The sequence below is a fragment of the Triticum aestivum genome, chromosome 5B (assembly GCF_018294505.1).
Source record: "Triticum aestivum cultivar Chinese Spring chromosome 5B, IWGSC CS RefSeq v2.1, whole genome shotgun sequence".
Taxonomy (NCBI): domain Eukaryota; kingdom Viridiplantae; phylum Streptophyta; class Magnoliopsida; order Poales; family Poaceae; genus Triticum; species Triticum aestivum.
The window spans coordinates 25,116,788-25,139,443 of record NC_057807.1 but is presented as its reverse complement, the minus strand read 5'-3'; the positions used below and the strand labels follow the sequence as shown (position 1 = coordinate 25,139,443).

The 22,656-nt window shown below is 46.1% G+C and overlaps 1 protein-coding gene across 1 annotated transcript; it reads left to right on the top strand.

The window, feature by feature from the left end:
- Positions 1-358: 358 nt before the first annotated feature.
- Positions 359-8,015, top strand: LOC123110203 (ubiquitin carboxyl-terminal hydrolase 8). The gene is made up of 13 exons (XM_044530677.1): positions 359-638; positions 740-979; positions 2,253-2,388; positions 2,550-2,609; positions 2,688-2,780; positions 3,660-3,971; positions 4,059-4,199; positions 4,899-5,069; positions 5,592-5,849; positions 5,944-6,089; positions 6,259-6,816; positions 6,964-7,237; positions 7,358-8,015. The coding sequence occupies exons 1-13, from the start codon at positions 529-531 to the stop codon at positions 7,565-7,567; spliced, it is 2,709 nt and encodes a 902-aa protein (XP_044386612.1). The 5' UTR covers positions 359-528; the 3' UTR covers positions 7,568-8,015.
- The last annotated feature ends 14,641 nt before the right edge of the window (positions 8,016-22,656 follow it).

The following is a 22,656-nucleotide window of genomic DNA, read 5'->3' as shown; positions in this document are numbered from 1 at the left end:
TTCTGGCGTGCAAAATATGCATCATCTTCCTTACGAAGAGGTAGCCGGCTCTTCGACACGACGTCTAAGCCATGTCGAGTGCCATTGCTGCCCGCCGATGCTCTTCCTCCTCTACCGTCCGCCTCGGCCCTCGGCAAGAATATTCCTTTTCGAAGAAAATTACCGAGATATATGCACAGCAAAAAAAAATACTTTTGCCAAAAAAAAAGGCAAGAGAGACAGCAGGCGAGGCTGACGGGTGGGCCCGGCTCTAGAAAGCGCTGCTACTCGCTGTGGCCGCGGCGCGGTCCGATTCTTTTTTTTTGCGGCGCGGTCCGATTCGATCTCCGGTCAAGTGACTCATCGTCCTCCGCGTAAATAGCAGCCTTCTCCTTGAGGGCATCGTCTTCTCCACCCCCTCCTCGCCTTCCGCTTCGATTCAATCCAAATCCAAATCCAAATCCAAATCCAAATCGATTTCCTCCCCGCCGCGCCTCCGAATCCGCCGCCCGCCCGCCCACCGCCGAATCCCCTCGGATCCCGCCCCCAATGCCCTCCTCCCCGCTCGCCGCCGGCGACGCCGCGTCCACCTCCGGCCCCGCCTCCGCCTCCGCCGCGCCCGCCGATGACGACGACCGCGTCTTCCTCGTCCAGCACCGGTAAGCGCTCCGACAAACCCTAACCCTACCTAGCCCTCCGATCCGAGGCCGGCGGGTCCGCGGATGGCGCCTCTGACGGCATCGCTGCCCGAGCAATGCAGGTGGTGGAGGGAGGCGCAGGAGGGCGCCGAGATCGACGCGCACGGGATTCCCTACGCGGCGGCGCCGTCGGGGGGCCCCTCCTACGGCTTCCGCGGGGTGCTCAGCCTGCTCATGAGCGACAACGCCACCTTCACCCTCCGCCGCGCCGACGACCTCCTCCAGCCCGAAGCCTCCGCCAAGGCCGGGGCCAGGAGCTACGCGCTCGTCGCGGCCGACCTCTTCGGGAAGGCACGCACCTGGTGAGCGCAAAAGCCTCTGCCTCTACTTGCTCGTTGGGACGGGAGCGGATCATGGATTGGATGAATAGATAGATGCATCTGTAATGCCTAGATTCTGATCATGCCGTGTGCGGGTTATTACGTAGGCAATGGTGCATGGTATTAGTGTTGGATCAAATCTGATGGTTGGTGCCCAGTGAAGCTTTAGGTATCATATATGCATTGCGCGGTGTATTAATGCATGTGGTTTGGTCAATAGGTATGTTCTCGAATCTAGATTGGAATCACCCTTGCTGCTGGGGGGCTAAAGGGAGTTAGGGAACCAAGCTTGTGCCCTATGTTCCTAAAATGGCACCGGTAGTCTCAGGTGGGCTATATAGGGTAACTGTCCGTTGCTCACTTGCATGCGCGCCATTGAGCTGCCTGCTGGTAGAATGAATGCGCCTAGGCGATGGATTAATTCGCCAATATTGTCGTGTCGTCTTGTGCACACAGTAGTTTGTTATCCTCCTTGTATCTATAAGGAATATTAACTTTGTATAAGCATGCAGAAAGTGTGCAGTTGGACGTATTTGCGTTACATGAAAGGTTTATTAGTGACATGCTTACTAACTGTCAGTGATGGATTATTAATTATATATTACAGTTGTACATAGTATTCCTTCTTATTAAAGCAATGTGCAACCAAGCCGGAGAGTTCTTTGGCGTCAATTTTCCATGAAGGTTATAATTGATTTTTTTGTCACACTGGCTCCGCGGAGGCTGCTACTGTTGATGCTCTGTCTCCAGGCATGTCTAGAATAGTTTTGTAGGAGAAAGAAAAATATGATGGTCTACTCTACTATATGGTTTGTCGTTTCATCTCTAGTTTGTCTACCATAGCCGATGGCAACAAGGGGACATTTATTGGTTCACTTTATGCTTTTGTGTTGTACAAGTCATAATAGTACACAGTTACAAACCCAATTTTTCTTGAGTCTTTAGATGAAGCTTGGATGTAACCCACTTTAAACTATTCTGAGGGAAGTTCATTATACCATGCAGCAAGTTCAGACCAAGAGATCTGGTATTGCATTTAGCCTGTTGCATTTATTCCTTGAGCTGGTCGATGGATGGGAAGTGAGATTACATAGATGTAATATTTGAATGCAATGATGCACCTAAAAATTAGGCCTACCAATTGTGTAATATATGCATAGCTGGCTGGTTTAGCTATGCTCCAATTTTTGGTTTGCCCTGATTGTTTATATTATCTGTCTCATAACTTAATTGATTTCTTGATTTTCTCACCTAGGCATTTTGATTCTCTCAAGTCTAATGGCAAAAGTTCATTGCTTACTGAAGAGGCATCCGTAAACATATACCCTATAATGCTTAGAGTTTTGGTCACTCGAGGTACAAATGCACTAACGGTGAAGATCAGTAGAAAGGTATGTGTTATTTTCCACACCATCTGCTTCCCCTCCTTGTTTTGAAGAAAGGTTTCTCAGCAGTGTTGGTTTTGTAAAGGATCTATATGTTTTCATTCATGAATTTCACTTCAGTTCATAAGAAAACGGTGTTGTTCTAATTTTTACTTTTAACATATCAGGACAACTCAGCCGAGAACTTTAAAAGAGCAAACAAGATTCTGGCTTCGGAGTCTGAGCCGGTAATTTCTGATTATTTTCACTTGAATGTGTAAAGTTTTGTGTTTCTTTTCTTTGATCACATGTCTATTTATATTTAGGTTCACATATGGGATTTCTCTGGGCGAACAACCTTCATATTGATGAATGAATGGAACCGTATGCCCCAAGATCCCCGGTCTTCTGACCAGGAGGTCATTATCTTCTCAATCAAATTTGCCATTCTATTGCCTATGCTTAATTTCTTGCATAAGATTGTTATAAATTAATTGTACAGTTGTGTTGGTCATAGTCTTTTATCTCCTAGCTACTTCTTAGGCTTTTCTACTGCATTACTACTAATTAGCCAAATTAATCCCCATTACTTTTATTTCCTCCTGCAACATCGTAATTTTATTTGAATGTGGAGCACTGGGACGCTATATTGCTGTTTTTTTGAGTAAACATTCACTGTCCTAATGAAAAATTTCTACTTTAGTGACTTGAATTTTCATGCGCACATGGGTAGCAAGTAACTAATAGTTGCTTTTAAGCGGGTTGAAATTGAAAGTATGCTTATAGCCCCCATCTTCTCCGAGCTTTTGAAATCTAACCTCGCCTCAATGCTGGAGTGCTAACCTGTTTATTTGCAACTAAATTCGGCTGATGCCTGAAGTTCTACTTATATCTGGCACTGGCAAGTTATGAGCATGTTTAGCATTGTATATATTGGTATTGGTACCCCCCCTCCCTCCATAATATCAAAGACGATGACCGATCTGGATTGAGCCGGCTTCCTCAAAATAGATGAGTTGGCTTCTGCTAGGTTAATCCAGACTCGCCTGGTCTGACTAAACAAAGTATACACCAGGTTGTCCTTCCTAGTTACTCCCTCTGTCTCAAAATGTAAGATGTTTTTGACAGTGTCAAAATACGTCTTGCATTTTGAGACGGAGGGAATATTTGATACTAAAATCTAACAGCGGTTAAGTTCTGAAATAAGATCTTCAACGGCCTTTTATTCATATCTTTAGATGAGTAATGGAATACTTCTGTAGTATATTGTGCTTATATGATTTTGTTCACATCTTCAGATGCCTCTGGAAATACAATTCTATGATATATCAGAACCTCCGGCTAATGGTGCTGCTGGGAGAAAAGATGAGTTAGCATTGACCATGGGTAGCTCAGCTTTGAGCAATGGTGGCATCATGGACATGGATCTGGATTCATCAGGTGGAATCTGTAAGCAAGTTGGCTCTGGTTTAATAGGATTAGACAATCTTGGAAACACATGTTTCATGAACAGTGCAGTCCAGTGTTTGGCTCATACTTCAAAGCTGGTTGACTATTTTCTTGGAGATTACCAGAAGGAAATAAACACCCAGAACCCACTAGGAATGAAGGCATGTTGAAATTTCTTTTACATAAACACAGTTCATTTATTCTTAATTTTTATGCCGTTGCTCATCTAGACAATGTTTCTTAAATAGGGGGAGCTTGCTTATTCATTTGGAGATCTGGTGAGGAAGTTGTGGGCTATTGACGGAACCTCATTTTCTCCTCGCCAGTTTAAGGCAAAACTTGCACGCTTTGCCCCCCAATTCAGTGGCTTTAACCAACATGATTCACAGGTTAGTAAATTTCTTGTTTTTCTGAAAGACATGGATGTTTTTAGCATGGTTGGCAATGTGTTAAGCCACTTAATCCTACTTCCATTTTCACGTTCAGAATCAATTAGCCTAAATTTACGAGTCATGTTACTTGCTGCTGTGTTAATCCTGTTGATAATTTACAATGCCAGAATCCTGTGAGTTTGTGGTCTAGTTTGGTTTGCATCCTCGCTATGTGGTGCCTGGCCTGGAGCCTAACCCTTAAAAATAATAGAGCTAGCCTGGCCTGCATAGCTCAGGCAAATAGTTTGCCTGTCAGGCATCAGATTCTAGTTGCCTGGACCGTGGCCAGCGGCTGCCTGGCGCTAATCAATCCATTTGCAGGTGGGTTGTGGGCTGATGCGTCAGTTACCAGGCCCAGGCCCTGTTTCGAGACAGGTGCTAGTCCAGGCTGCCTCACCAGGCTAGAAAACTCGAAATCCTAGGCCTGGGCCAGGCAACACTTCTGCCCAGGCATGCAGCCCAGGGCAGCAACCAAACTAGCCCTTTTTAATTGCTTATATTTCTTGAGGGTGTTGGTTCTTTTCTTTGTATTATTTTCACACTTCCCAGTCATGTAGTAGTATTTTAGCAAACTCACATAGTGTTTAGTATTTACCTGGAATGTTTTATGAGTGCCAATAGATTGGTTTACAGATGACTTTCCTATGCTATTTGTAGGAGCTTCTTGCTTTCTTATTGGATGGACTACATGAAGATTTGAATCGTGTCAAATGTAAACCCTATGCTGAAGCAAAGGATTCAGATGGTCGTCCTGATGAAGAGGTTGCAGATGAGTACTGGGGCAACCATTTAGCTCGAAATGATTCCATTATAGTTGATACATGCCAGGTTAGTTTTATGCGCATGCATTTTCTTTATTTTTGTAAGATATGCCATCTCATATCTCATTTGAAGTAGCCACTACTCTTAACTGAATCACCTTCTATTTCCTGTGGATGAGTTAAGAAATTACTGGTTATCTGCTGTTAGATTCCTCCCATACTTACGGAAGCCATTTCCTAGTCCTTTTAATATTCATTAGGGGTGTCAGTGAGGGGCTGGGTATCGGCAAGTCAAATCATCTACACCTAAACAGCTGTGATACCAGTGCCCAGGCAATTCCGTTGGACTGCCTATTGCCCATACGGAAGGGAATGCATCTTTATACGTTATTCTTGTGGATACATATATCGAATGAAAGAGCAAGTAGAATCCCTTTTCAAACCTATGTAAATTGTGATCAAACCGGCACATCCATACACACTATTTGTGGGTGGAATGAATGTGGGTAATGGTCGATTTTTTTATTCTGGCTGCTTTAACTTGTATGCTTTGTCAAACTTTTGACCATCTTTGGTGCTTCATTGACAGGGCCAATACAAATCTACGCTAGTTTGCCCACTTTGCAAGAAAGTGTCCATAACGTTTGACCCGTTTATGTATTTATCTTTGCCCCTGCCTTCAACGACAACGAGAACAATGACCGTAACAGTCTTTAGTACTGACGGCTCTATTGGGCCATCTCCTTACACTGTGAGTATACCAAAATCTGGAGACTTTAAGACACTCATCAATGCGTTAAGCAATGCTTGTTCGCTTAGAGACGACGAGCGCCTCTTGGTTGCTGAGGTATTACTCATTCCCGCATATCATTCTTGTGCTAAAAGCTACTACATATCCCCTGCATGCTTCCTTAATATATTTTTATGATATTTACATGTAGGTTTACAATAGTTCTCTCATCCGCTACTTGGAGGATCCCTCTGATGACATCTCCTTGATCAGAGATGGAGATAAATTGGTTGCCTATCGACTTCCGAAAGACAGTGAAGGTGCAGCTGTAGTGGTGTTCAAAAGCGAACGTATGGAGTAAGTATAATCGCCTCGTCTGTTATGTTGTGCTGGCAAAGTTGGACTCAGTTTTTCTGAAAGAAAAGAAAAGTTGGATATCAACACCTTCATCGTCTGTTTTCTTTTGTTTTATCTGCCTAAGTACAGATAGAGCCTTCTTACGACAAAATCTTCCTTTTATGTACAGGTCCTCCATCTCTAGTTTTGGTAGGAAGTCTTGGAAGAATTTTGGCACTCCTCTTGTATCAAATCTCCCTGACACAATTGATGGGCGTACTATCTACAATCTTCTCCTAAAAGCTCTGACTCCATTCCGAGAACCAAAAGATGATGTTTTGGATGATGATCAAATAACTGGCAAAAGCAGCCCCGTGAATGAAACTTCAGACATCGATATGAGCTCCGATGCTGCAGAGTGCTCCAGCATGAACACTAATGCTGGTGAGGATGACATGACGACTGAAGGTGGCATGCTATTTTTCTTGAATACTGAGAGGTTCCCGAACCAGCGCATGAAGATAGAAATGGATCAAACTATTACACTTTCCAATTTGCAGAGGCGTTTGATTGTGTCTGTGAGTTGGCAGGATAAGGGTCTCAAGCAATACAACCTTGATTCTTTGGATTCGCTTCCTGAGGTTTACAAGACCGTGCTGTTTACAAGGAGACCACAGGAAACCTGTTCCCTGTATGCATGTCTTGAAGCATTTATAAAGGAGGAACCATTGGGCCCAGAGGACATGTGGTAATTATTTTTCATCGATATTGTCATGTATCACTGTTTTATAATCTCTTGCTTTGAGTTACTTACCCCAAGAAGTAGAAAAACTACTGGAGGAAAAACATAGAAGCACGCACAAGTATTCATGTTTATTTCATTTTCTTTTCACAGGTATTGCCCAGGTTGTAAAGAACACCGACAAGCTAGTAAGAAACTAGACCTTTGGAGGTTACCAGAGATCCTCATAATACACCTAAAAAGATTTTCATACAGTCGGTACACAAAAAACAAGCTGGATACATATGTGGACTTCCCGATTCATGATCTTGACTTGTCGAGTTATATCCGCGACAGAAGCGGGCAGATGTCCAACCACTATCAACTGTATGCTGTCAGTAACCACTATGGGAGCATGGGAGGAGGTCACTACACTGCATATGTTTATGTAAGCGTTCTTTTCCCTGCTGACCTTGTTTGTTATTCTCTGCATGCGCTTAGCCCGCTAAGCAAACACTCTGCATGTGCTTAGTCAGCTTCTCACACGAGGTACCTTCTTCTGTTGCAGAATGATGGGAAAAAGAAGTGGTATGATTTTGACGACCGTTGTGTCTCAGGTCTTGAGAACGAGGATAGCATAAAGACGTCGGCAGCTTATGTTCTTTTTTATAGGCGGGTACATGGTGATACTAGCTTAGTAGATACAGAAACAACAACAATAGTAGAGTCTCCTGATTGTACAACATCAGGAGTAGCGGCGGCGGGTGACGACTTGTGAGCCTGGACATTGTATAGCTGATTGGTTAATTGGGGCCTCGGGGGACAATTGTGCTGTCAAGAAAGATCCAGTGAGGACAAATGATGGCAGCAGCATCGACTGAAATTTTGTTGTGCGGCTGCAATGTAAAGGAACCGACATGGGAGGGAAGCCGCGGCGGTGATTCTTTCCAACACCCTGACTTGAAGGCGGAGGAGAAGCTGATAACTGCAGATATAGACCGGCATGCAGGCTGGCTGTTGGCTTGTATTTTGGTTACCGGGTGCATTTGCAACCCATGATTTAATGGGGTCGAGAAATGGTGGTAGATAATTTATTATATATATATATACCGCCGCGCTGTGTTCCCTTGGTTGTTTCTGAACATGCACTGTGAACTCCTGCTGCTAATATTTGGCTCGAGAAAGAATTTATATACAGCTGCAACCTGAGTGTAGTTTTTGTTGTCCTTGTTGGGTCTCGCTGGTAAATGTTGGCAGTTCTGTTTGTGCCAGATCGTACGCACGCACGAATGTTGGCGCTTCTGTTTGCCTCAATAACGTGCACCCGCCGTGTTCCTGGGAGGCATCAGCGCCGTGGTTCGAGAAGATGCAAGCCGACATGCTCAAGTTCGACGACGAGTGATCTATGGCGGTAAGCGCCATCTTTTTTGTATGCTGGCAGGTGTGTTGACATGACCACGGGAGCCGTGATGGCGTGGTCGAACTCAAGTCTCATCCTTTTTTTTATGCTGGCATGTGTGCCGTTTTTTTTGTGCTGGCATGTGTGCCGGCCAGCTGGCGAGTGCGCTAGCATGAACTGTGGTGATATTTTTTAAAGCCGGCATTGTATGCCGGTGCTGGCATGGTGCCGGCATGAGACATGGCCGCTGGCATGATCGTCAGTGGGTCTTTTTTTTTTAAAATTAAATGCGGACATGAAATGGATCGATGTGTTGGGCGCACTGCCGATCCAAATGCAAAACTGAACGGACGCCGGACGGGCGCCGATCCAAACGGACAATAAACGAACAAATGCACCGTCCGTTTGGATCGGCCCGTTGGAGTTGCTCTAAGCTGTCCAGTCTCATTGCTAAGTCCATTGAGCTTGCCGTTGTGGAACTCAATCGTCCGGAATTCCTTCACAAACGACCGCGCCTTGGCAGCACGCTCATGGTGGCCATGGCGTCCAAAGTTGCCTCGGCCGTCGGTTTGATAGCAAGCGTGCCCAACATCTTGCTCTCAGGATGGCCGAAGGATCGAGTAGGTCGGTGCTCGCACTGAATTGGACTGGGCGACTCGCAATGGTTGGCTCCGGGGGGCGGGGGCAGTCGGCACGCTCCCAGAACAGGTTCAAACAGAAGGCTGACAGAAATCGTACACAGCCATCATTTGAGGTAGCAGACTCTGTTCTCCTCAAGCTTCAACCCTATACCCAGTCCACGGTGGCGCATCATCCATGCCCCAAGCTGGCATACATGTTTTTTTGGCCCCTTTCAGATTGGAGCTGTCTAGGACACATGTAGATGTGACATAGTTATGTCATATCTAAATTGAGGTCCATTCTTTTTGTGGTCTATGTTTTTTTGTCTAAGTTTTTTGTTTCTTATTGCTGCATTATATATTTATGGAAGATTAAATATGACATCCTTAAAAAATATCTAGATGTGAATTAGACAAACCGTTTCAAATTCTTCAACGCATTGGTACTGGCGTACAAACTGCAACTACCGAACGACAACCGCATACACTCGATACACCGGTGGAACCAATCACCATCCTCGAGCATCTCCTGGTCAAGAAAGATAACAACTCAGTGGTACGTACAAGTGAAGGTGCAGTGTTCTTCGCTAGCTGCAGATTGGCGTCCTGGGAGGACAACTCAGTGCTCCGGCATTGATACCCTACGGCAAGATTCTGGGAAGAAGACGCTTGCGCTCAAGGGGAGGCAAATGTCACGCCTGATATAGGAGTATCGGTGGACCTGTGAGTGAGAGAGAGAGAGAAGTGTGTGTGTGTTGGACTGACAATGGGCCACATGTGACAGGGCGCGTGCGTGCGTGACTACTTTAGGCATCATGTAAACCGTGGACACGTTATGCAAATGAAAGAATCTAAGGCCAACTTTTTTTGAACGCGGAGGCAAAAGATTTGCCTCATTCATTAATTAAAGGAGGAGACAAGGTTTAAGTCGAAGCCACATTGGGCCCACTAAATACAAAATTCATTACTTTCGCGGCATCAAATTACTCAGGCGTTTCACACTCGCTAGCACCCAGAGCCTAGCTTCCTCCTTCAAGTTTCGCAAGATGATTTGAGGAGGCGTCGATTTCTTTCGGAAGTGAAAGGATCGATATAGTTGACTAGAGGGGGGGGGGGGTGAATAGGCAACTAACAATTTTTAGCTTTTTTTTAACAAATTAAATTTTGCATCAAAGTAGGTTGTCTAGATATGCAACTAGGTGAGCAACCTATATGATGCAACAACAATAAACACACAAGCAAGCAAATGATAGAACACAATATATCTTGCAGAAGTAAAGGTAAGAGATAACCAAGAGTGGAACCGATGGAGACGAGGATGTGTTACCGAAGTTCCTTCCCTTTGAAGGGAAGTACGTCTCCGTTAGAGTGGTGTGGAGGCACAATGCTCTCCAAGAAGCCATTAGGGCCACCGTATTCTCCTTACGCCCTCACACAATGCGAGATGCCGTGATTTTACTATTGGTGTCCTTGGAGGCGGCGACCGAACCTTTACAAACAAGGTCGGGGCAATCTCCACTACTTAATTGGAGGCTCCCAACGACACCATGAAGCTTCACCACAATGGACTATGGCTCCGCGGTAACCTCAACCGTCTAGGGTGCTCAAATCCCCAAGAGTAACAAGATCCACAAGGGATTAGTGGGGGAAATCAAATTTATCTTGGTGGAAGTGTAGATCGAGGCCTTCTCAAGCAATCCCTAAAGAATCAACAAGTTTGATTGGCTAGGGAGAGAGACCGGGGCGAAAATGGAGCTTAGAGCATCAATGGAGCTTGGGGATGGAAGAGGTGGTCAACTTGGAGAAGAAGACACCCCTTTTATAGGGGAAGAACAAATCCAACCGTTATCCACCAACTCAGACTGTGACGTGCGGTACTACCGCACCAAACACGCGGTACTACCGCACGGGCCTGCGGTACTACCGCGGGGGACCACGGTACTACCGCTGGCTCGGTAGGGGCCAGAACTAGCCCTGTTGTGCTAAGACAGAGAGCGGTAGAACCGCTGGCGCGGTACTACCGTGCCCCCTTGCGGTACTACTACAAGGCAGGGATAGTTAAGCCAGAGGAGGCACGGACATAAACATCCGTGACTACTTTTGCTGAGTTTAGGTCTATGCAAAAATCCAACACGGTACTACCGCAAGCCCAGCGCGGTACTACCGTGTAGGGCGCGGATGTAAAAAATTACATCTGCCCCTACTTCTGCTCATGCCGCTGTGCTTGGCCAGGGCTTACGGTACTACCGCGCCGAGGGCACAGTACTACTGCGCTGGGCGCGGATGTAAAAAATTACATCCACGCCTACTGCCGCTCGGGCAGCAGCACCTGACCTGAAACCTACGGTACTACCGCTCCCATGGAGCGGTACTACCGTGAGCAATTGTGGTACTACCGCGCAGTAAGCCGGTACTACCGCAAGGGCATGTAGTAGTACCGCTCTGGGGAGCAGTACTACCGCCTGCCTCAGAACAGCAACATTAGGAGTCCTTCATTTTGCCTAGACAAGGAAAGACGGAGGATGCTCCAAAGAGCCAAAGGAAAGGTGGTGCAAAAAGGAACACATGTGTACGTCAGATTCCACCCAAACCTTTCCAATGCGGACCCCCTCTTAATAGTACGGCTTTCCTATGACTCAAATCCACCGAAAAGAAACATAGAGAAACGATGTCTTCAATAGTCTTCGAGGGGCACCAAAGCACACGATTAGTCATGATATATCTGAAATGCTCAAAGCACACGATTAGTCCGCAAAAGAATTGTCATCAATCACCAAAACAACTAAGGGATAAATATGCCCTTACAATCTCCCCCTTTTTGGTGGATTGATGACAATACGAGATTTGCACATAGGGGTATAAAATGAGGCAACGACAAACCTGTTGGGGAACGTAGCAGAAATTCAAAATTTTCTATGCATCACCAAGATCAATCTATGAAGATTCTAGCAACAAGAGAGAGGGGAGTGCATCTTCATACCCTTGAAGATCGCGATGCGGAAGCGTTACAAGAACACGGATGAGGTAGTCGTACTCGCGGCGATTCAAATTGCGGAAGATCCGATCTAACGCCGAACGGACGGCGCCTCCGCGTTCAACACACATACAGCCCGGGGACGTCTCCTCCTTCTTGATCCAGCAAGGGGAGAGGATAAGTTGAGGGAGAGCTCCGGCAACACAACGACATGGTGGTGGAGCTTGCAGTTCTCCGGCAGGGCTTCGCCAAGCACTACAGAGGAGGAGGTGGAGTTGGAGAGGGGGAGGGTTGCGCCAGGGGCAAGGGGTGAAGCTCCCATGCGCCTCCCCACTATATATAGGGGTGGAGGGGGCTGGTTTCTTTCCCTCCAAGTCCATTGGGGCGTTGGCAAAGGTGGGAGAAAAGAAGTCCCATCATTTCCTTCCCCACCGATTGTTATCTCCCCTTTTTAGGGATCTTGATCTTATCCTTTCGAGATATGATCTTATTCCTTCTAAGGGGGGATCTTGGTGCGCCTTGACCAGGGGTGTGGGGCCTTGCCCCCACTACCCACGTTCATGTGGGTCCTCCCATGCAGGTGGGCCTCACTCCGGAACCTTCTAGAACCTTTCTAGTACAGTACCGAAAAATCCCGAACATTTTCCGGTGGCCAAAATAGGACTTCCCACATATAAATATTTACCTCCGGACCATTCCGGAACTCCTCGTGACGTCCGGGATCTCATCCGGGACTCCAAACAACATTCGGTAACTGCACACTAATTCCCATAACAACTCTAGCGTCACCAAACCTTAAGTGTGTAGACCCTATGGGTTCGGGAATCATGCAAACATGACCGAGACAACTCTCTGACCAATAACCAACAGCGGGATCTGGATACCCATGTTGGCTCCCACATGTTCCACGATGATCTCATCGGATGAACCACGATGTCAAGGATTCAAGCAATCCCGTATACAATTCCCTTTGTTAATCGGTACGTTACTTGCCCAAGATTCGATCATCGGTATCCCAATACCTCGTTCAATCTTGTTACCGGCAAGTCACTTTACTCATTCCGTAATTCATGATCCCATGACTAACTAGTTAGTCACATTGAGCTCATTATGATGATGCATTACCGAGTGGGCCCAGAGATACCTCTCCGTCACACGGAGTGACAAATCCCAGTCTCGATTCGTGCCAACCCAACAGACACTTTCGGAGATACCCGTAGTGCACCTTTATAACCACCCAATTACGTTGTGACGTTTGGCACACCCAAAGCATTCCTACGGTATCCAGGAGTTGCACAATCTCATGGTCTAAGGAAATGATACTTGACATTACAAAAGCTTTTAACAAACGAACTACACGATCTTGTGCTATGCTCAGGATTGGGTCTTGTCCATCACATCATTCTCCTAATGATGTGATCCCGTTATCAATGACATCCAATGTCCATGGTCAGGAAACCATAACCATCTATTGATCAACGAGCTAGTCAACTAGAGGCTCACTAGGGACATGTTGTGGTCTATGTATTCACACATGTATTACGGTTTCTAGTTAATACAATTATAGCATGAACAATAGACAATTATCATGAACAAGGAAATACAATAATAACCATTTTATTATTGCCTCTAGGGCATATTTCCAACAATCTCCCACTTGCACTAGAGTCAATAATCTAGTTCACATCACTATGTGATTGTAATGAATCCAACACCCATTGGGTTTGATCATATCTCGCTTGTGAGAGAGGTTATTAGTCAACGATTCTGAATCTTTCAGATCCATGTGTTGGAAATATGCTCTAGAGGCAATAATAAAATGGTTATTATTATATTTCCTTGTTCATGATAATTGTCTATTGTTCATGCTATAATTGTGTTATCTGGAAATCGTAATACATGTGTGAATGCATAGACCACAACATGTCCCTAGTGAGCCTCTAGTTGACTAGCTCGTTGATCAACAGATAGTCATGGTTTCCTGACTATGGACATTGGATGTCATTGATAACGGGATCACATCATTGGGAGAATGATGTGATGGACAAGACCCAATCCTAAGCATAGCACAAGATCGTGTAGTTCGTTTGCTACAGCTTTTCCAATGTCAAGTATCATTTCCTTAGACCATGAGATCGTGTAACTCCCGGATGCCGTAGGAGTGCTTTGGGTGTACCAAACATCACAACGTAACTGGGTGACTATAAAGGTATACTACAGGTATCCCCGAAAGTATCTGTTGGGTTGACACGGATCGAGACTGGGATTTGTCACTCCATATGACGGAGAGGTATCTCTGGGCCCACTCGGTAATGCATCATCATAATGAGCTCAATGTGACCAAGCGGTTGGTCACGGGATCATGCATTACGGTACGAGTAAAGTGACTTGCCGGTAACGAGATTGAACGAGATATTGGGATACCAACGATCGAATCTCGGGCAAGTAACGTACCGATTGACAAAGGGAATTGTATACGGGATTACTTGAATCCTTGACATCATGGTTCATTCGATGAGATCATCGTGGAACATGTGGGAGCCAACATGGGTATCCAGATCCCGCTGTTAGTTATTGGCCGGAGAGCTGTCTCGGTCATGTCTACGTGATTCCCGAACCCGTAGGGTCTACACACTTAAGGTTCGGTGATGCTAGGGTTGTAGAGATATTAGTATGCGGTAACCCGAAAGTTGTTCAGAATCCCGGATGAGATCCCGGATATCATGAGGAGTTCCGGAATGGTCCGGAGGTGAAGAATTGTATATAGGAAGTCCAGTTTAGGCAATCGGGAAAGTTTCGGGGGTCACCGGTATTGTACCGGGACCATCGAAAGGGTCCCAGGGGTCCACTGGGTGGGGCCACCTATCCCGTTGGGCCCCGTGGGCTGAAGAGGGAAGGTAACCAGCCCGTGGTGGGCTGGTGCGCCCCTTTGGGTCTCCCCCTGTGCCTAGGGTTGGAAACCCTAGGGTGGGGGGCGCCCCACTTGGTTCGGGGGGCAAGTTCCCCCCTTAGGCCATCGCCCCCCCTTGAGATGGGATCTCTAGGGGCCGGCGCACCCCCTAGGGCCCCTATATAAAGAGGGGGGAGGGAGGGCAGCCGCACCCTAGTCCCTAGCGCCTCCCTCTCCCCCCGTACCACCTCTCCCTCTCGCTGAGCTTGGCGAAGCCCTGCCGAGATCGCCGCTACTTCCACCACCACACCGTTGTGCTGCTGGATCTCCATCAACCTCTCCTTCCCCTTGTTGGATCAAGAAGGAGGAGACGTCTTCCCAACCGTACGTGTGTTGAACGCGGAGGTGACGTCCGTTCGGCACTAGGATCTTCGGTGATTTGGATCACGAGGAGTACGACTCCCTCAACCTCGTTCTCTTGAATGCTTCCGCTCGCGATCTACAAGGGTATGTAGATGCACTCCGCTCTCTCGTTGCTAGATGACTCCATAGATTGATCTTGGTGAAGCGTAGAATTTTTTTATTTTCTGCAACGTTCCCCAACAGTGGCATCATGAGCTTGGTCTATGCGTAGTTTCTATGCACGAGTAGAACACACTCTTGTTGTGGGTGTAGATGTTGTCAATTTTCTTGCCACTACTAGTCTTATCTTGTTTCGGCGGCATCGTGGGATGAAGTGGCCCGGACCGACCTTACACGTACGCTTACGTGAGACAGGTTCCACTGACTGACATGCACTAGTTGCATAAGGTGGCTAGCGGGTGACTATCTCTCCCACTTTAGTCGGATTGGATTCGATGAAAAGGGTCCTTATGAAGGGTAAATAGAAATTGGCATATCACGTTGTGGTTTTACATAGGTAAGAAACGTTCTTGCTAGAACCCTATTGCAGCCACGTAAAAACATGCAACAACAATTAGAGGATGTCTAACTTGTTTTTGCAGCATATGCCTTGTGATGTGATATGGACAAAAAGGTTGTGATGAATGATATATATGTGATGTATGAGATCATGTTCTTGTAATAGGAATCATGACTTGCATGTCGATGAGTATGACAACCGGCAGGAGCCATAAGAGTTGTCTTAATTATTGTATGACCTGCGTGTCAATGAATAAACGCCATGTAATTACTTTACTTTATTGCTAAACCGTTAGCCATAGTAGTAGAAGTAATAGTTGGCGAACAACTTCATGGAGACACGATGATGGAGATCATGATGATGGAGATCATGGTGTCATGCCGGTGACGAAGATGATCATGGCGCTCCGAAGATGGAGATCAAAGGAGCAATATGATATTGGCCATATCATGTCACTATTTGATTGCATGTGATGTCTATCATGTTTTTGCATCTTATTTGCTTAGAACGACGGTAGTAAATAAGATGATCCCTCATAATAGTTTCAAGAAAGTGTTCCCCCTAACTGTGCGCCGTTGCGAAAGTTCGTTGTTTCAAAGCACCACGTGATGATCGGGTGTGATAGATTCCAACGTCCACCTACAACGGGTGTAAGACAGATTTACACATGAAAAACACTTAGGTTGACTTGACGTGCCTAGCATGTACAAACATGGCCTCGGAACACAAGAGACCGAAAGGTCGAACATGAGTCGTATGGAAGATACGATCAACATGGAGATGTTCACCGATGATGACTAGTCCGTCTCACGTGATGATCGGACACGGTCTAGTTGACTCGGATCATGTAATCACTTAGATGACTAGAGGGATGTCTATCTGAGTGGGAGTTCATTAAATAATTTGATTAGATTTACTTAATTATCATGAACCTAGTCTATAAACCTTTGCAAAATGTCTTGTAGATCAAATGGCCCACACTCATGTCAACCTCAACTTCAACGCGTTCCTAGAGAAAACCAAGCTGAAAGATGATGGCAGCAACTATACGGACTGGGTCCGGAACCTGAGGATCATCCTCATAGCTGCCAAGAAAGCATATGTCCTAGAAGCACCGCTAGGTGAAGCACCCATCCCAGAGAACCAAGACGTTATGAACGCTTGGCAGTCGCGTGCTGATGATTACTCCCTCGTTTAGTGCGGCATGCTTTATAGCTTAGAACCGGGGCTTCAAAAGCGTTTTGAGCAACACGGAGCATATGAGATGTTCGAAGAGCTGAAAATGGTTTTCCAAGCTCATGCCCGGGTCAAGAGATATGAAGTCTCGGACAAGTTCTACAGTTGTAAGATGGAGGAAAATAGTTCTGTCAGTGAGCACATATTGAAAATGTCTAGGTTGCATAACCGCTTGTCCCAGCTGGACATTAACCTCCCAGACGAGGCGGTCATTGACAGAATCCCTCAGTCGCTCCCACCTAGCTACAAGAGCTTTGTGATGAACTACAATATGCAGGGGATGGTGAAAACTATTCCTAAAGTATTTTTAATGCTGAAATCAGCGGAGGTGGAAATCAAAAAGGAACATCAAGTGTTGATGGTTAATAAAACCACTAGTTTCAAGAAAGGCAAGGGTAAGAAGAAATTCAAGAAGGACGGCAAGGGAGTTGCCGCGCCCGGTAAGCCAGTTGCCGGGAAGAAGCCAAAGAATGGACCCAAACCCGAGACTGAGTGCTTTTATTGCAAGGGAAGCGGACACTGGAAGTGGAACTGCCCCAAATACTTAGCGGACAAAAAGGCTGGCAACACTAAAGGTATATGTGATATACATGTAATTGATGTGTACCTTACCAGTACTCGTAGTAGCTCCTGGGTATTTGATACCGGTGCGATTGCTCATATTTGTAACTCAAAATAGGAGCTGCGGAATAAGCGGAGACCGGCGAAGGACGAGGCGACGATGCGCGTCGGGAATGGTTCCAAGGTCGATGTGATCGCCGTCGGCACACTACCTCTACATTTACCTACGGGACTAGTTTTAAACCTCAATAATTGTTATTTAGTGCCAGCTTTGAGCATGAACATTGTATCTGGATCTCGTTTAATACAAGATGGCTACTCATTTAAATCCGAGAATAATGGTTGTTCTATTTATATGAGAGATATGTTTTATGGTCATGCCCCGCTGGTCAATGGTTTATTCTTAATGAATCTCGAACGTGATGTTACACATATTCATAGTGTGAATACCAAAAGATGTAAGATTGATAATGATAGTCCCACATATCTGTGGCACTGCTGCCTTGGTCACATTGGTGTCAAACGCATGAAGAAGCTCCATACAGATGGACTTTTGGAGTCTCTTGATTTCAAATCATTTGACATGTGCAAACCATGCCTCATGGGTAAAATGACCAAGACTCCGTTCTCCGGAAAAATGGAGCGAGCAACCAACTTCTTGGAAATTATACATACTGATGTGTGCGGTCCAATGAGCATTGAGGCTCGCGGTGGCTATCGTTATGTTCTCACTCTCACTGATGACTTAACTAGATATGGGTATGTCTACTTGATGAAACACAAGTTTGAGACCTTTGGAAAGTTCAAGGAATTTCAGAATGAGGTAGAGAATCAACGTGACTGAAAAATAAAGTTCTTATGATCAGATCGTGGAGGAGAATATTTAAGTCACGAATTTGGTACGCAGTTAAGGAAATGTGGAATCGTTTCACAACTCATGCCGCCTGGAACACCTTAGTGTAACGGTGTGTCCGAGCGTCGTAATCGCACTCTATTGGATATGGTGCGATCTATGATGTCACTCACCGATTTACCGCTATCATTTTGGGGATACGCTCTAGAGACATCTACATTCACTTTAAATAGGCACCGTCTAAATCCGTTGAGACGACACCGTATAAATTATGGTTTGGGAAGAAACCTAAGCTGTCGTTTCTAAAAGTTTGGGGATGCGATGCTTATGTCAAGAAACTTCAACCTGAAAAGCTCGAACCCAAGTCGGAAAAATGCGTCTTCATAGGATACCCTAAGGAAACCATTGGGTATACCTTCTACCTCAGATCCGAAGGCAAGATCTTTGTTGCCAAGAACGGGTCCTTTCTGGAGAAAGAGTTTCTCTCGAAAGAAGCAAGTGGGAGGAAAGTGGAACTTGATGAAGTACTACCCCTTGAACCGGTAAGTAGCGCAACTCAGGAAGATGTTCCTGTGGTGCCTACCCCGACTAGAGAGGAAATTAATGATGATGATCAAGGTACTTCAGATCAAGTTACTAATGAACTTCGTAGGTCCACAAGGACACGTTCCACACCAGAGTGGTATGGCAACCCTATCCTGGAAATCATGTTGTTAGACAACGGTGAACCTTCAAACTATGAAGAAGCAATGGCGGGCCCAGATTCCAACAAATGGCTTGAAGCCATGCAATCCGAGATAGGATCCATGTATGAAAACAAAGTGTGGACTTTGACAGACTTGCCCGATGATCGGCGAGCGATAGAAAACAAATGGATCTTTAAGAAGAAGACGGATGCGGATGGTAATGTTACCATCTATAAAGCTCGACTTGTCGCTAAGGGTTATCGACAAGTTCAAGGGGTTGACTACGATGAGACTTTCTCTCCCGTAGCACAGCTGAAGTCCGTCCGAATCATGTTAGCAATTTCCGCATACTATGATTATGAGATATGGCAAATGGACGTCAAAACGGCATTCCTTAACGGCTATCTTAAGGAAGAACTGTATATGATGCAGCCGGAAGGTTTTGTCGATCCTGAGAATGCTAACAAGGTATGCAAACTCCAGCGATCCATTTATGGGCTGGTGCAAGCATCTCGGAGTTGGAACATTCGCTTTGATGAGATGATCAAAGCGTTTGGGTTTATGCAGACTTATGGAGAAGCCTGCGTTTACAAGAAAGTGAGTGGGAGCTCTGTAGCATTTCTCATATTATATGTAGATGACATACTTTTGATGGGAAATGATATAGAACTTTTGGACAACATTAAGGCCTACTTGAATAAGTGTTTTTCAATGAAGGATCTTGGAGAAGCTGCTTACATATTAGGCATCAAGATCTATAGGGATAGATCGAGATGCCTCATAGGTCTTTCACAAAGCACATACCTTGATAAGATATTGAAGAAGTTCAATATGGATCAGTCCAAGAAGGGGTTCTTGCCTGTGTTGCAAGGTGTGAAATTGAGCTCGGTTCAATGCCCGACCATGGCAGAAGATAGAGAAAAGATGAGTGTCATCCCCTATGCCTCGGCTATAGGGTCTATTATGTATGCCATGTTGTGTACTAGACCTGATGTAAACCTTGCCGTGAGTTTGGTAGGAAGGTACCAAAGTAATCCCGGCATCGAACACTGGACAGCGGTCAAGAATATCCTGAAGTACCTGAAAAGTACAAAGGATATGTTTCTCGTTTATGGAGGTGAACAAGAGCTCGTCGTAAATGGTTACATCGACGCTAGCTTCGACACAGATCTGGATGACTCTAAGTCACAAACCAGATACGTGTATATTTTGAATGAAGGGGCAGTAAGCTGGTGCAGTTGCAAGCAAAGCGTCGTGGCGGGATCTACATGTGAAGCCGAGTACATTGCAGCCTCGGAGGCAGCGCATGAAGCAATCTGGATGAAGGAGTTCATCACCGACCTAGGAGTCATACCCAATGCACCGGGGCCGATCACTCTCTTATGTGACAACACTGGAGCTATTGCCCTTGCCAAGGAGCCCAGGTTTCACAAGAAGACCAGGCACATCAAGCGTCGCTTCAACTCCATTCGTGAAAAAGTTTAAGATGGAGACATAAATATTTGCAAAGTGCATACGGATCTGAATATCGCAGATCCGTTGACTAAACCTCTTCCACGAGCAAAACATGATCAAAAACAGAACTCTATGGGTGTTCGATTCATCACAATGTAACTAGATTATTGACTCTAGTGCAAGTGGGAGACTGTTGGAAATATGCCCTAGTGGCAATAATAAAATGGTTATTATTATATTTCCTTGTTCATGATAATTGTCTATTGTTCATGCTATAATTGTGTTATCCGGAAATCATAATACATGTGTGAATACATAGACCACAACATGTCCCTAGTGAGCCTCTAGTTGACTAGCTCGTTGATCAACAGATAGTCATGGTTTCCTGAGTATGGAAATTGGATGTCATTGATAACGGGATCACATCATTGGGAGAATGATGTGATGGACAAGACCCAATCCTAAGCATAGCACAAGATCGTGTAGTTTGTTTGCTAGAGCTTTCCAATGTCAAGTATCATTTCCTTAGACCATGAGATCGTGTAACTCACGGATTCCGTAGGAGTGCTTTGGGTGTACCAAACGTCACAAGGTAACTGGGTGACTATAAAGGTATACTACAGGTATCCCCGAAAGTATCTGTTGGGTTGACACGGATTGAGACTGGGATTTGTCACTCCGTATGACGGAGAGGTATCTATGGGCCCACTCGGTAATGCATCATCATAATGAGCTCAATGTGACCAAGTGGTTGGTCACGGCATCATGCATTACGGTACGAGTAAAGTGACTTGCCGGTAACGAGATTGAACGAGGTATTGGGATACCGACGATCAAATCTCAGGCAAGTAACATACCGTTTGACAAAGGGAATTGTATACGGGATTACTTGAATCCTCGACATCGTGGTTCATTCGATGAGATCATCGTGAAACATGTGGGAGCCAACATGGGTATCCAGATCTCGCTGTTGGTTATTGGCCGGAGAGCTGTCTCGATCATGTCTACGTGATTCCCGAACCCGTAGGGTCTACACACTTAAGGTTCGGTGACGCTAGGGTTATAGAGATATTAGTATGCGGTAACCCAAAAGTTGTTCGGAGTCCCGGATGAGATCCTGGATGTCACGAGGAGTTCCGTAATGGTCCGGAGGTGAAGAATTGTATATAGGAAGTCCAGTTTCGGCCATCGGGAAAGTTTTGGGGGTCACTGGTATTGTACCGGGACCACCGGAAGGGTCCCGGGGGTCCACCGGGTGGGGCCACCTATCCCGGAGGGCCCCGTGGGCTGAAGAGGGAAGGGAACCAGCCCCTGGTGGGCTGGTGCGCCCCCTTGGGCCTCCCCCTACGCCTAGGGTTGGAAACCCTAGGGTGGGGGCGCCCCACTTGGCCTGGGGGGCAAGTTCCCCCCTTTGGCCGCCCCCCCCCTTGAGATGGGCTCTCTAGGGGCTGGCGCACCCCCTAGGGCCCCTATATAAAGAGGAGGGGAGGGAGTCCAGCCGCACCCTAGTCCCTGGCGCCCCCCTCTCGCTGAGCTTGGCGAAGCCCTGCCGAGATCGCCGCTACTTCCACCACCACACCGTTGTGCTGCTGGATCTCCATCAACCTCTCCTTCCCCTTGCTGGATCAAGAAGGAGGAGACGTCTTCCCAACCGTACGTGTGTTGAACGCGGAGGTGACGTCCGTTCGGCACTAGGATCTTCGGTGATTTGGATCACGACGAGTACGACTCCCTCAACCCCGTTCTCTTGAACGCTTCCGCTCGCGATCTACAAGGGTATGTAGATGCACTCCTCTCTCTCGTTTCTAGATGACTCCATAGATTGATCTTGGTGAAGCGTAGAATTTTTTTATTTTCTGCAACGTTCCCCAACACCGTGTGTGTATTACAAATCTCTATGTCATCTCCTAGATGCAGCTACCACGCGCTATTTGGAGCTATTCCAAATAACTGCTCTACTATACGAATCCGGTTTACTACTCAGAGTCATCTGGATTAGTGTCAAAGCTTGCATCGATGTAACCCTTTATGACAAACTCTTTTACCACCTCCATAATTGAGAAAATTCCTTAGTCCACTAGTTACTAAGGATAAGTTTGACCGCTGTCATGTGATCCATTCCTGGATCACTCTTGTACCCCTTGATTGACTTCATGGCAAGGCACACTTCGGGTGCGGTACACAACATAGCATACTGTAGAGCCTACGTCTAAAGCATAGGGGACGACCTTCGTCCTTTCTCTCTCTTTTGCCGTGGTCAGATCTTGAGTC